At 44.3% G+C, this 12,759-nt stretch overlaps 1 protein-coding gene across 6 annotated transcripts in view; it reads right to left on the reverse strand.

Annotated features, from left to right (window-relative positions):
- The window catches only part of LOC124003385 (ERC protein 2-like), a 74,378-nt gene that overhangs the window by 59,699 nt on the left and 1,920 nt on the right, over positions 1-12,759 (reverse strand). For all 6 annotated transcript variants that reach the window (XM_046311590.1, XM_046311588.1, XM_046311586.1 and 3 more), the window contains exon 2: positions 4,334-5,173. In XM_046311590.1, coding sequence (XP_046167546.1) covers positions 4,334-5,014 — 681 coding nt within the window. In that variant the 5' untranslated portion in view covers positions 5,015-5,173. The remainder of the gene's footprint in view (positions 1-4,333; positions 5,174-12,759) is intronic.

A 12,759-nucleotide genomic window follows, 5' to 3' on the forward strand; every position in this document is an offset into this window, starting at 1 on the left:
TTGGAGCTGGAATGACAGCAAACTAGCTGCATTTCAGTTTTTTTAATTGACATTTCTTTGTATATATCCAATAAAATGATGCTGATTCATGCTGCCTGCCTGTCTCGTCCCAACTCCTGACACGTTCATTACTATGGGACAGCTGGAAATCGAATTTCAGTATAGAAACAATGTTACAAATGTCGGAGTGACAAACAATCAAGGTTAATACAAATCTCTGATGTTGAAAACCAAACGCCAGTATAAAAGAAATGGGAGATAATGTCTAGATGCTTTTGAAAGTGGAGATCAAGTTTATAAATTGCCTGGCTGGGCTAATGGAACAGTGGATCGCGCAGTCAGATGAAATAGTGAATAGGCATTTCAACATCATAACTTGTGGATTAGACACCGGCTGGAACAAGGTTTTAACCAATCAGCATCCAGGATTAGACCCACCCATTGTATAAAACAGAAATACATTGACTGGTTAAGTTAAGAGCTAAGGTTTGGATAAATAAATTATAATAACGAGGGGCCTAGCAATGTATGCTCGCGGCTTGCTAGAATGTTATGAACGGGGATGGCGGATTGGTCTAAGCCCGACCTCTGGCTGCCAGGCACTAGTTTTGAGTCTGTTTTGCTCCTAGTGGCCATTATTCACGTCATCTCCCGACGTTCTGGAAACCTGGATGAACGTCAATTTCTGAGAACAGACTCATAGTAATGGCTGAAGCGGAATGAGTGGAATGGAATCCAAGTGTTTGATGCCATTCTATTTGCTCCATTCCGGACATTATTATGTGCCGTTCTCCCTTCAGCAGCCTCCTTTGATCTGGGGTGACTTCACTGGGGTCCTATACATCACTGTACTGTATGTCAGATACTATCCTATACATCACTGTACTGTATGTCAGATACTATAGGTGGGCCTCATGTTCAACTATACATCACACACACACACACACACACAAACACACAGACACACACACACTATAAATCACACACACACACACACTATACATCACACACACACACTATACAGCACACACGCACACACACACACACACACACACACACACACACACACACACACACACACACACACACACACACACACGCACACGCACACGCACACGCACACACACACACACACACACACACACACACACACACACACACACACACACACACACACACACAGAAACACTATATATCACACACACACACACACACTATACATCAAACACACACACTATGCATCACACACACACACAATACATCACACACACACACGCTATACATCACACACACAATCACACACACTACACATCACACACACACGCACACACTACATGTCACACATTGTGGATGTTACTAATGTTTAACTATACAGCACACAATGTATGTAAGCCTAACTTCTACCATAATGGACCCTATTCATCTTATACTGTGCCTTCTGTATAAGTTAAATCTATACAACATACAAGTGTGCCTCCCTTGTCCACTTTCATGTCAATGCCCTACTGACAAGGTCACCACGTCCATCCTCAAAGCACTGTATCAAGACAAGACATCCTATCCGGTATGGTAGATATGATGTAATTACCATCTAGCTTTGCCTGCCTAATTAGGTATACAGATCTATCTATTTCCATCTAATCAACCTTCATTTGATAATGTATGTCAGAGAAATCCCATATGGTGCCCTGCAGGACACAGAGAAAAGAAAGAGGGAAGGGGCAATATAGAGTGGTAGAGAGAGAGAGAGAGAGAGAGAGAGAGAGAGAGAGAGAGAGAGAGAGAGAGAGAGAGAGAGAGAGAGAGAGAGAGAGAGAGAGAGAGAGAGAGAGAGAGAGAGAGAGAGAGAGAGAGAGAGACAGAGAGAGGAGAAAGAGAGGGAGACAGAGGGGGCAAGAGAGCGAGAGAGGGGGTGGAGCGACGGACACGGAGACAGAAGAGAATGGGAGGGAGATAGATAGGGGTAGACAGGGAGAGAAAATGAAAGACAGAGCGAGTGAGAGTAAGTTAAATAGATCGAGAGGGAGAAGGGCAAACGGGGGGAGACAGAGATAGCGAGAGACTCTCAGACAGTGCTTTGTCCTTGACATTCCTCTCCAGGCCCTGAACCTCCTGCAGACTGCAGACTGGAGACGTGTGAGTGATTTAACTAGGTTGCTCACTCCACCCCCTTTACAACTAACAAACAGAGACTCAGGGGAAAGGCACAGAAACCAAATCAAATTGCGTGTGACTGTGGACAAAGCCCGAACAGGATCGACCTGAGGCCCAGTGACGGCTTGTGGGCAAAGATACAAGGGGACAGGCTCATTGTAATGGCTGGAATGGAATGTATTGAAAAGAAACCATGTGTTTGATACTGTTCCATTCATTCCATTACAATCAGCATGTCTTCCTATATCTTCGCCCACCAGCCACCACTGAGGTGGCCATAGCCCTGAAATCACCTCTGGCCTTTCTGTAGCCACTTGTTGTCTTATCACTTGTTGTAATACTGTTGATGTAATATTCACATATCACTTGTGGACGCAACCTAAATAAGCCACCTAAATGATAAACCAGGGTAAGCATTACGCTTTTACAAAGGGCGGAATTTGATGTGTTAATACACTGTGCGGTGTGATGCGCTAAGACGGGAGCGTTGTACTGAATGATGATTTTTACCACAGTAAGACACAGTAGAATCTAGATCATTTGAAAAATCACATGAATATTTCATGTATGCTTCTTACAGTATTCGTTTCAACCTCCCTCTCTTCCTCCATCCCTCATTCCCTCCCCCTCTCTTATTCATTCTGGGGACTATTAGAAATGAGGTATAGTACGAGTGGATGATGAAACATTTATGACCACCAACACCTCTTTCCAAAAAGGTTTCCAGATGTATTAAATAAACATGACAGTGGGATAATTCTTCGACATCAGGGAGTGGAGACAGTACCTTGGGAGGAAAATAGAATAGTTAGAGTGACGAGACAGGAGGGAGAACAGTGAGAGACTGTGACAGGAAGGGAGAGAGATAGAGACATATGTCTGTGTGAGTTGTAAAAGGGAGATTGACTAGTGGCGGACATTAAAGGAAAACTCCACCCAAAAACGATTTGTTGGTATTTGTTTCAATAGGCCATTGTTGATATTGTCCCAAAATGTATTGCGTGTCAATAATCAAGTTTGCAAGATACACTACATATACAAAAGTATGTGGACACGGCTTCAAATTAGTGGATTTGGCTATTTCAACCACACCCATTGCTGACAGGTGTATGAAATCGAGCACACAGCCATGCAATCTCCATAGACAAACATTAGCAGTAGAATGGCCTTACAGAAGAGCTCAGTGACTTTCCATTATAGGATGCCACCGTTCCAACAAGTTAGTTTGTCAAATTTCTGCCCTGCTAGAGCTGTCCCGGTCAACTGTAAGCGCTGTTATTGTGGAAACATCTTGGAGCAACAACGGCTCAGCCGCTAAGTGGTAGGCCACATAAGCTCACAGAACGGCACCAAATGGTGAAGCGCGTAAAAATCGTCTGCCTTTGGAACGTCAGCACAAGAACTGTTCGTCGGGAGCTCCTTGAAATGGGTTTCCATGGCCGAGTAGCCGTACACAAGCCTAAAATCATTATACGGAATCAAGGGTCGCCTGGAGTGGTGTAAAGATCGCCGCCATTGGACTCTGGAGCAGTGGAAATTCGTTTTCTGAAGTGATGAATCCCGCTTCACCATCTGGCAGTCCGACAGATGAATCTGGGATTGGCGAATGCCAGGAGAACACTACCTGCCCCAATGCATAGTGACAACTGTAAAGTTTGGTGGAGGGGGAATAATGGTCTGGGGCTGTTTTCATGGTTCGGGCTAGGCCCCTTAGTTCCAGTAAATGTAAATTGTAATGCTACAGCATACAATGACATTCTAGACGATCCTGTGCTTCCAACTTTGTGGCAACAGTTTGAGGAAGACCCTTTCCTGTTTCCAACTCCATATTAAAGCCCATGATTGTGGAATGAGATGTTCGAAGAGCAGGTGTCCACATACTTTTGGTCATGTAGTGTATATAACTTTCAAAATACAGAAATACAGCCGGTATGATGCTGCGTTTTGTATCATATGGTGCAAAAGCATCATATCCGCTGTATTTCTGTATTTTGAAAGCTATATATCTTCAAAACTTGATTGCTGACAACAATGGACAATCAACAATGGACTACTGAAACAAATACCAAAAGATTTTCCTTTAATCCAAGTACACACTATTCAGTGTGCACTACGAAGTGTACACTATCAAGTAGCAGCATAGGGCGAGACGAGGGGAGAAAACATGTTGTGTTCTAACCTGGTTCTCCTCGTGAGTCACCCTCATCTGCTCCTTGAGGACGGAGGTGCGTGCCGCCTCCTCCTTGCGTATCATCCTCTCCTTCTTCAGCTCGGGGCTCCAGAAGCTCTTGATGCTGTTGGTGGACGAGCCCAGCTTGCTGTCCTTCAGGTCCAGCTCTCTCCTCAGCAGGTCGTTCTCCCGCTGCATGTCCCGGAGTGTGGCCTGCATCTCCAGGAGTTCCCCCCCACTGCCTCGCACAGCCTGCCGCAACAGGGCCGACGGCACCCCCTGAGGGTGGTGGTGGTGGTGCTGCAGCATGGACAGGGAGCCCAGGTCGCTGTAGGACAGCAGGTCAGCGTGGTGGCCCAGCCCCACCGAGGCGATGTTGGGGCTGCTGCCCATGGCCGTGACGCGGCCCCCGTACATGGCCCGGTTGGAGGCTCGCCCCAGCGTCATGGTGCCCTTAGGGTAGGTGGCGGTTGAGCCCACTCCCTCGTGGTCGCTTAGGTACATGGGCCCGGACGTGGCGTAGGCAGCGTTCAGTGACTGGATGTTCTCCATGGAGAGCGTCTTACCCCCTCCACCGCCCCCGCCCCCACTGTTGGCCCTCCGGTGGCCCAGCCTGGGGGACCTAGGCAGGCGCGGGGACCGTGCAGGGCTGCTCTCGATGTGGCCGACCGCTCTGGCGCTGCCGTACATGTCCTGGGTGTGGGAGGTGTGGCCTGGGCCGGCCGGACGCTTGCCACGGGGTCCTTACCAGGGGCACGCTGCGATGATCACAGTGCACCCTCACTCTGTAACACACATGGGCGGCTCACTGCATGCCTGTGTGGATGAAGGACCTCGACATCGACAGATCTGGGGAAAGAGCAATTTGTCATAATAATGACAAGAAATATGCTGCATATTTTATCTGTCAAGAACACACAGCATACTCTCTCTCTCTTGCTTTCTCTCTCTCTTTCTTTTTCTCTCTCTCTCTCTCTCTCTCTCTCTCTCTCTCTCTCTCTCTCTCTCTCTCTCTCTCTCTCTCTCTCTCTCTCACATGCACACACACACTCCACCCACACACACACATCCCACACTCATTCTACAGCGTTTGGTAGGTGTAGTGTCATAAGAAGCAGCTCCTCTCCTCCTGTTCACATTGAGAGCTGGGTGAGTGAGTCACACCAGCCTGTGGCTCTGTGGGCTTCTTTTGCAGGGAGGGATTCCAATTCTAAGTGAACCCACTGGGAATCGCAGCATCACCCTGGCTTCCCCCGGCCCAGGCACTCATCCCAGTCCTATTAGTGCTGACCCCATCAGGAAGCAGAGAACACCTACCTCACTGTGCATAGTATTTAGTACATCTAGTATAGCAACCACAATATCACATATACTCTATGCATAGAACCAAGTATCATGCCCATCTGGCATGCCAAGGCAAATGCTCAAATTATTTGAAGAGATTTCAAATGCAGTACTATTAAATCCCAGGATTGCTCTATATCAATACACTAATGCAAACACTATATTCATATATAATACATGTCAATAAGCAGTAACCTCAAGAATACATCCTCCAGAGTTCAGCTGTGCATGCTTCCATTTCCTCTTCTGGAGCACTCAGCCACATGTAATCACTCCTATCATTCCACACACCAGGGTCATATTCACTAGACCCCAATAGGAAGCAAATGGACTGAAACAGGGAGGGACTACCTTGATCTTGTCCAATAAGAAACACTCATTTTCATTTTCCGTTTTCAAAACGCTTTGCTACATTTTGCACTAATGAATATGACCCAGGGGGAGGCAGAAAGTATACTGTACATACAAATGGAACTTATGCTGTTGTATTGACTCCTTATCATCAAAGAGCAGAACAACTGTATTTTCATTGTTCATCTATAGACCTACATCATACAGGTGTGCCTTATATAGCATCCACCTCTTATGTTACAGCTAATATAACTACATTTATGTGTATTGCAAATCATTCCCATCCATGAAACAGTACAGAGCAGTGTGTGTATAATACTTATTGTGTAGGCTACTGCTAAAGTTGGCCAGATTGTGTTGCCCAGTAGGAGTCAACTCCCTGTGGAGTCACTAAACACCAGAGAATTTAAAATGGCAATCACGTTTCTGGCCATCACATACATGTACATTGCCTTCAGGAAAGTATTCGGACCCCTTGACTTTTTCAAAAATGTTGTTACATTACAGCCTTACTCTAAAATGTATTAAATAAAAGACAATCCCCAACAATCTACACCCAATACTCCATAATGACAAAGTGAAAACAGTTTTTTTAGAAATTTTGCAAATGTATAAAAAATACAAACAGAAATACCTAATTTACGTAAGTATTTAGACCCTTTGCTATGAGACTCAATAATTGAGCTCAGGTGCGTCCTGTCCATTGATCATCCTTGAGATGTTTCTACAACTTCATTGGAGTCCACCTGTGGTAAACTCAATTTATTGGACATGATTTGGAAAGGCACTGTCTATATAAGGTCCCACAGTTGACAGTGCATGTCAGAGCAAAAACCAAGCCATGAGGTCGAAGGAATCGTCCATAGAGCTCCGAGACAGGATTGTGTCGAGGCACAGACCTGGGGAAGGGTACCATAAAATGTCTGCAGCATTGAATGTCCCCAAGAACATAGTAGCCTCCATCATTCTTAAATGGAAGAAGTTAGGAACCACCAAGACTCTTCCTATAACTGGCCGCCCAGCCTAATTGAGCAATCAGGGGAGAAGGGCCTTGGGCCAAGAACCCAATGGTCACTCTGACATAGCTCTAGAGTTCCTCTGTGGAGATGCGAGAAACTTTCAGAAGGATAACCATTTCTGCAGCACTCCACCAATCATGCCGTTATGGTAGATTGGCCACTCGGAAGCCACTCCTCAGTAAAAGGCACATGACAGCCCACTTGGAGTTTGCAAAAAGGCACCTAAAGACTCTCAGACCATGAGAAACAAGATGTTCTGGTCAGATGAAACCAAGATTGAACTCTCTGGCCTGAATGTCAAGCATCTGGAGGAAACCTGGCACCATCCCTACGATGAAGCATGGTGATGGCAGCATCATGCTGTGGGGATGTTTTTCAGCGGCAGGGACTGGGAGACTAGTCAGGATCGAGGCAAAGATGAACGGAGCAAAGTACAGAGAGATCCTTGATAAATACCTGCTCCAGAGCAGTCAAAACCTCAGACTGGGACAAAGGTTTACCTTTTAACAGTACAACGACCCTAAGCACACAGCCAAGACAACACAGGAGTGGCTTCAGGACAAGTCTATGAATGTCATTGAGTGGCCCAGCAAGAGCCTGGACTTCAACCCGATTGAACATCTCTGGAGATACCTGAAAATAGCTGTGCAGCAACGCTCCCCATCCAAACAAACAGAGCTTTAGAGGATCTGCAGAAAAGAATGGGAGAAACTCCCCAAGTACAGGTCTGCCAAGCATGTAGCTTTATACCCAAGAAGACTTGATGCTGTAATTGTTGCCAAAGGTGCTTCAAAGTACTCAATTAAAAGGTCTGAATACTTATGGGAATGTGATATTTCCATTTTTTTATTTGTAAGAGACAAAAATGTATAAAAACCGTCTTTTGCTTTGTCATTATGGGGTATTGTGTGTAGATTCATGAGGAAAAAAACGATTTAATCCATTTTAGAATGAGGCTGTAACGTAACAAAATGTGGAAAAGGTCAAGGGGTCTGAATACTTTATATTTTATTTTCATTTTTACCAGGGCATATATGGCCCCATAGGGAAAAGCTGCCCTTTGGGATAAAACCCCAGTGTTATCAGAGGAGGACTCAAGAGGGTACAGGAGGATACAGGATGGTACTGGATGGTACAGGATAGTACGGGAGGGTTCTTTTGAAAAAAAAAAAACTAAAGATGAACGGCTGTTTTTAAACGGATGGTGGTGGTGCAGCGTGTCTTTGGGGATAGCTGGGCTGCATTCATCCTTCCTTCCGGGCCACCCTTGCATCGTCTTCTCAGAAGACACGGTTTCCATAGAGACTGCAGGGTCTGGGCTCACCGAGATAAAGCACCTGGTTTTGGCAGTCCTCTTACATCACTGTAACTTAAGTTTCAAAAGGGGAGAGAGAAAAAAATGTATTCCTATGAATTCCGGTGCGGGTGGAGAGAGGAAGTTAAAAGGAAAAGTGATGAGTGACTGACAACAGACGGTCTGCTCATCAGTGCCACACACTCTTGTCTCCATGCCAGGGGGAGGGTGAGGGTGGGGACAAGATGGTCACTAGCTTTTTGGAGCCATTATCCGCATGCCCTACAGCCAGACCTGACTTTGCCTATAGCACTGTGCCACCTCTCCCTTTCAGAATCAACGATGTGACATGGCTGAATGGCTGTCTTATGAACTCACACAATACCTGACTTTGCCAATATCTTTACAGGAACACTCTGCCACCATTCAGAGTTGGATAGCTTTGTGATATGACAACACACCAGTCTATAAAGGGTATTTGAGGTAAGGAAAGCATTTTGTAGCCAATTATAGTGACCATGGGAGTTGGCAAGATGGCATAAGCAGATCCGGGACCAGGCTAAGCATTTTTGGGACAAGAAAGAAATGCTGAAGAAATACCTACGAGAAAACACTTCAACAGAAGCAATTACAATGATACAATGACAGGCGAGAGCAGACAGGGAGTTCAGTAATAACTATAATTTCAGTTTGTTGCAACAAAAAACTTTAAAATGGGACAGGAGTGTTACAAATACAGAATGGCAGAAGTGAATGAAAAATAAATCCACTGGAAGGGATGTAATATGTCAGCCTACATTAGCTGAAAGAAGTGGAGCGGGTGTAGACATTAGCCAAACAAGTTGCTTTTTCAGTAGCCAGTCCCTCTGAGAGACTGTAGCTCATTAAACTCAAACGAATTATACAACACACATACTGTATCAGGAAGTTCTGCAATTATTATCTTCAATTGGTTGGCAATGGCTGCAGTGTTTGTGAAGTCTGGAGTGAAAATGTTGGGAAAAGCGGCAAGGACTGCATGTGGCCGGCTGTGTTTAGGCCCCGGGTCTCCTGGGCCCGACAAGACTTTTCAATCCCGCTGAGCTAAAGCCAACACTCTTTGAAGTGAAGGAGCCTGGAAGAACCTTTTGCGAATCGGTAAATTGTCACTCAGGGGGGAACCTATTCTGGTCACAAAGGTTCCTCGGGGAACCCCTGTGCCATGATGCATATATTTTCGCAAAAATGTCACAGATTGACGTTCATATGCTGATACTGGGCTGCCTATGTAAATGTTCAAACAGGAACCTTTTTGTGATGGGAAAAGTTCAATGTTTACCTTTTTAATAAAATATTGCAGCAGCAGCAGCCTATCAGATGATTAGAGGCACGGCTTTCAGATAGTTATTTTTGGCTACTGGTAAGAATAAATGTCATTTCTGTTTATCATATAAAGTTGAAAGTTTGTACAATACAAATGTCTATTTTCCTTGAATGTTTATGCATTTTTCATCATCTAATATTAACATTGCTGACTACATATAGAGCATTGACAGTCATCCAAATGCAATAACTTCTTTATATAGTAATAAAGTGGTAACAAATCCAACATTGGGATTTGCATAGACTCTTGAGGAACTCATACATGTCTGTAAGCCTCATTGATGCTACAAAAATATTAGTGTTCAACCTTAACATGAGATGACAATACAACAGAAAAGATTAACAGGAAGGAATTAACTCTCACGGGTGGCCAAACATAATTATGTGAATGCCACGCCCTTACTAAGCAACGCCCCCATTCTTCTCATCTGACCCACTGAGTCATATCTTATGCTGTGTTTACAACCAAGTGGGAAGTAGTAAATACAATTTGGAGGCATCCACGTGCTTTGAACTTGATGACGTACAACGATCGGCTAATGGAAAACAAGCTGTGTCAACCATAAACGAAAAGTACAGCTATCATGCTTGCAAACAAATTCTAATGTTAAAAAAACTGTATAATAGATTGCTTGCCGAAAATTCTGTTTTCGAGGTCATTTCCTTCTTTAGGTGATGTCAAAGGTTTCCCACTACTGATCACCAGTTGGAGGGGCGTTCAAGTGGATGTTTCCCAGTTGTTTGTGGTAAACACCACATTCCCACTTGGTTATGAATGCAGGGTTAATAATCCAGCATCAGTAACCTAGCATCAACCACCCAACCTGGCTCTTTTTAAAGAAAACAACCCAACTAAGTGAAACAATGCCTGCAACCCAGATAGGTCATCCAAACAACCAATCCAAACGACCAAGAGTGTAGGCTAGGATGAAAATACTGTCGCTAACTGGTGACCTAAGACAACTCCCAATAATAATCATCATAAACAAACATCATTACCATCACAACAAACTTTTCGGAAGTAAAACAGGAGGCTACAGTCATATGATACAATTGGCATGACAGACAATGTTGTATTATTCAACATTGCTATTAAAATAGTATTCAAATAGGAATGGGTTATTGTTTACAAGTTGCTAGCTATCGCATAAAGGCATCACCAAAAGACACATTTTTCCATTTTCTTCTGAGTCTGGCAGCACAACAAATCCGATTATTAAATAATATTATATATGGTTTATTTACAGTGCTTTGCATGTGCCAGCAAAAAGGTTCCTCCAGGAAACATTGAAAACATGAAAGGTTCTTCCAAGAACCCCTCAACTAACCAATGGTGCACAAATTAACCCATTGACTGCAATGGTTCCTTGAGAATCTCCAGGGTTCCTCGAGTCACCCCAAATTCTAAGAGTCTAGGCTTTCTGTCTGTGAAGCCCCACCAACACAGTGATGGACTGGGACCATAAATTGGCTCTGGCATTTCTAACACACTGGCCCATTTTTTCCCTTGAGGCCCCCATTATTAGCAAGATAATTATCATTTTGCGAAACAACAAAAACGTTAGACACGCCCACCTGGCAAAAAAACAAATGGACCAGCCCATCTGTCTTTTTCAAGAAATGCTGGATGGCCGGTCTGCCCCTTGGTGCAAACATCCTCTCTCATGTATTGCTGTCCAGGGCTGTGGTGCTGAATCGCCCAAACATAGCGCTGAATCCACCAATCGCCGTGCTGTCCATGGTGCTGAACTAAGACTCAATCAACACATTGCATAGTAGCCTACCGTAGTAACTGCCGTCCCCCCGCGCTTATATACATTGTGTGGATGAAGGGGCAGGTCGGTTGAATAAAGACATAACACCCTGGGTTTATAACCGCGGATATCGACGCTGCCGCACGAGCATGTTTTTGCGGCACAGTCAATAGCGCGCTGGACTTCGGGATAGTAGGTCGAAGGTTCGAGACCCGCTCCCTGCCTGTTTCATTGCAATACCTTAAAAGATCCAGAAATGTATCATTCATGTGTAATTTATATCTATAGGCTGCATTGAGGTTTTTATTTTAGGCTATCTGGCATTAGTGCACGAGCCTAAACTTCAGGGTCTAACGGTACTCTGCCAAACAACCTACAGGTCAATCGTCACATCATTTTTGGAATGAGCAGAAAAAGTTAACGTTGATCCATGGAGGCAAAAAGGACAATGTTGGAGTTAAATTCAATAAGAGAAAAGCTGCGAAATTGAGAGTTGAAAATAAAAGAGACGGGAGGGCCAGAAAGGTAACGTTTGGGAAAGAGTCGGTTGTGGTTAAAGAGGATTATATGTTATGTGTGATGATTGTGAAGTGCTAAACAAATTCGACAGTGACATGATGGGGTCTCAAATAGGCCTATGGCACGTTAAGAGAACTGTAGCCTACTGTTCAGATGGGTTAAATGGAAACTCAAATCTGGACACTGACTCTAGGTCTATACCCTCTCACATAGCCTTAACATTAACTCTTGCAAAAATAAGCATTTCTTGCAGTAAAATGATACTCGGGAATAAGAGTGGAGAAATATGATATATTTATTTCAGCATCTTGAGAGAATGCGACTGCGCAGTTCAATACCGGCTGATAGTATGTCAACCACATAAAATATGAATAATCGCGGGAATTATGGGTGCTGCACCACCCACTGAAAATTCAAAATACAGAATACTTTTTTATTCTTTAATTTTTTTTTTTTTTTCACAAAACTAGTGCACTGGGCCTTTAATATTGCTCTATTTGCGGACCGATATAGATGTCTTCAGCGGGGACAATAACTTTTTCCCACCACCCCACAAAATACATACTTCAATTGTCTCGAGGCTTAAAAATCCTTCTTTAACTTGTCTCCTCCCCTTCATCTACTCTGATTGAAGGTAATTTAACAAGTGACATTAATAAAGGATCCTAGCATTCCCCTGCACTCTCCTGGTCAGTTTATGTCATGGAAAGAGCAGGTGTTCCTAATGTTTTGTAGGCCTATATGATCAGTGTGTAGTCGCGCGGTGCGGATGGGTTATTTGCAATTGCGGGC

Source organism: Oncorhynchus gorbuscha, linkage group LG18 (genome assembly GCF_021184085.1).
Source record: "Oncorhynchus gorbuscha isolate QuinsamMale2020 ecotype Even-year linkage group LG18, OgorEven_v1.0, whole genome shotgun sequence".
Classification (NCBI taxonomy): domain Eukaryota; kingdom Metazoa; phylum Chordata; class Actinopteri; order Salmoniformes; family Salmonidae; genus Oncorhynchus; species Oncorhynchus gorbuscha.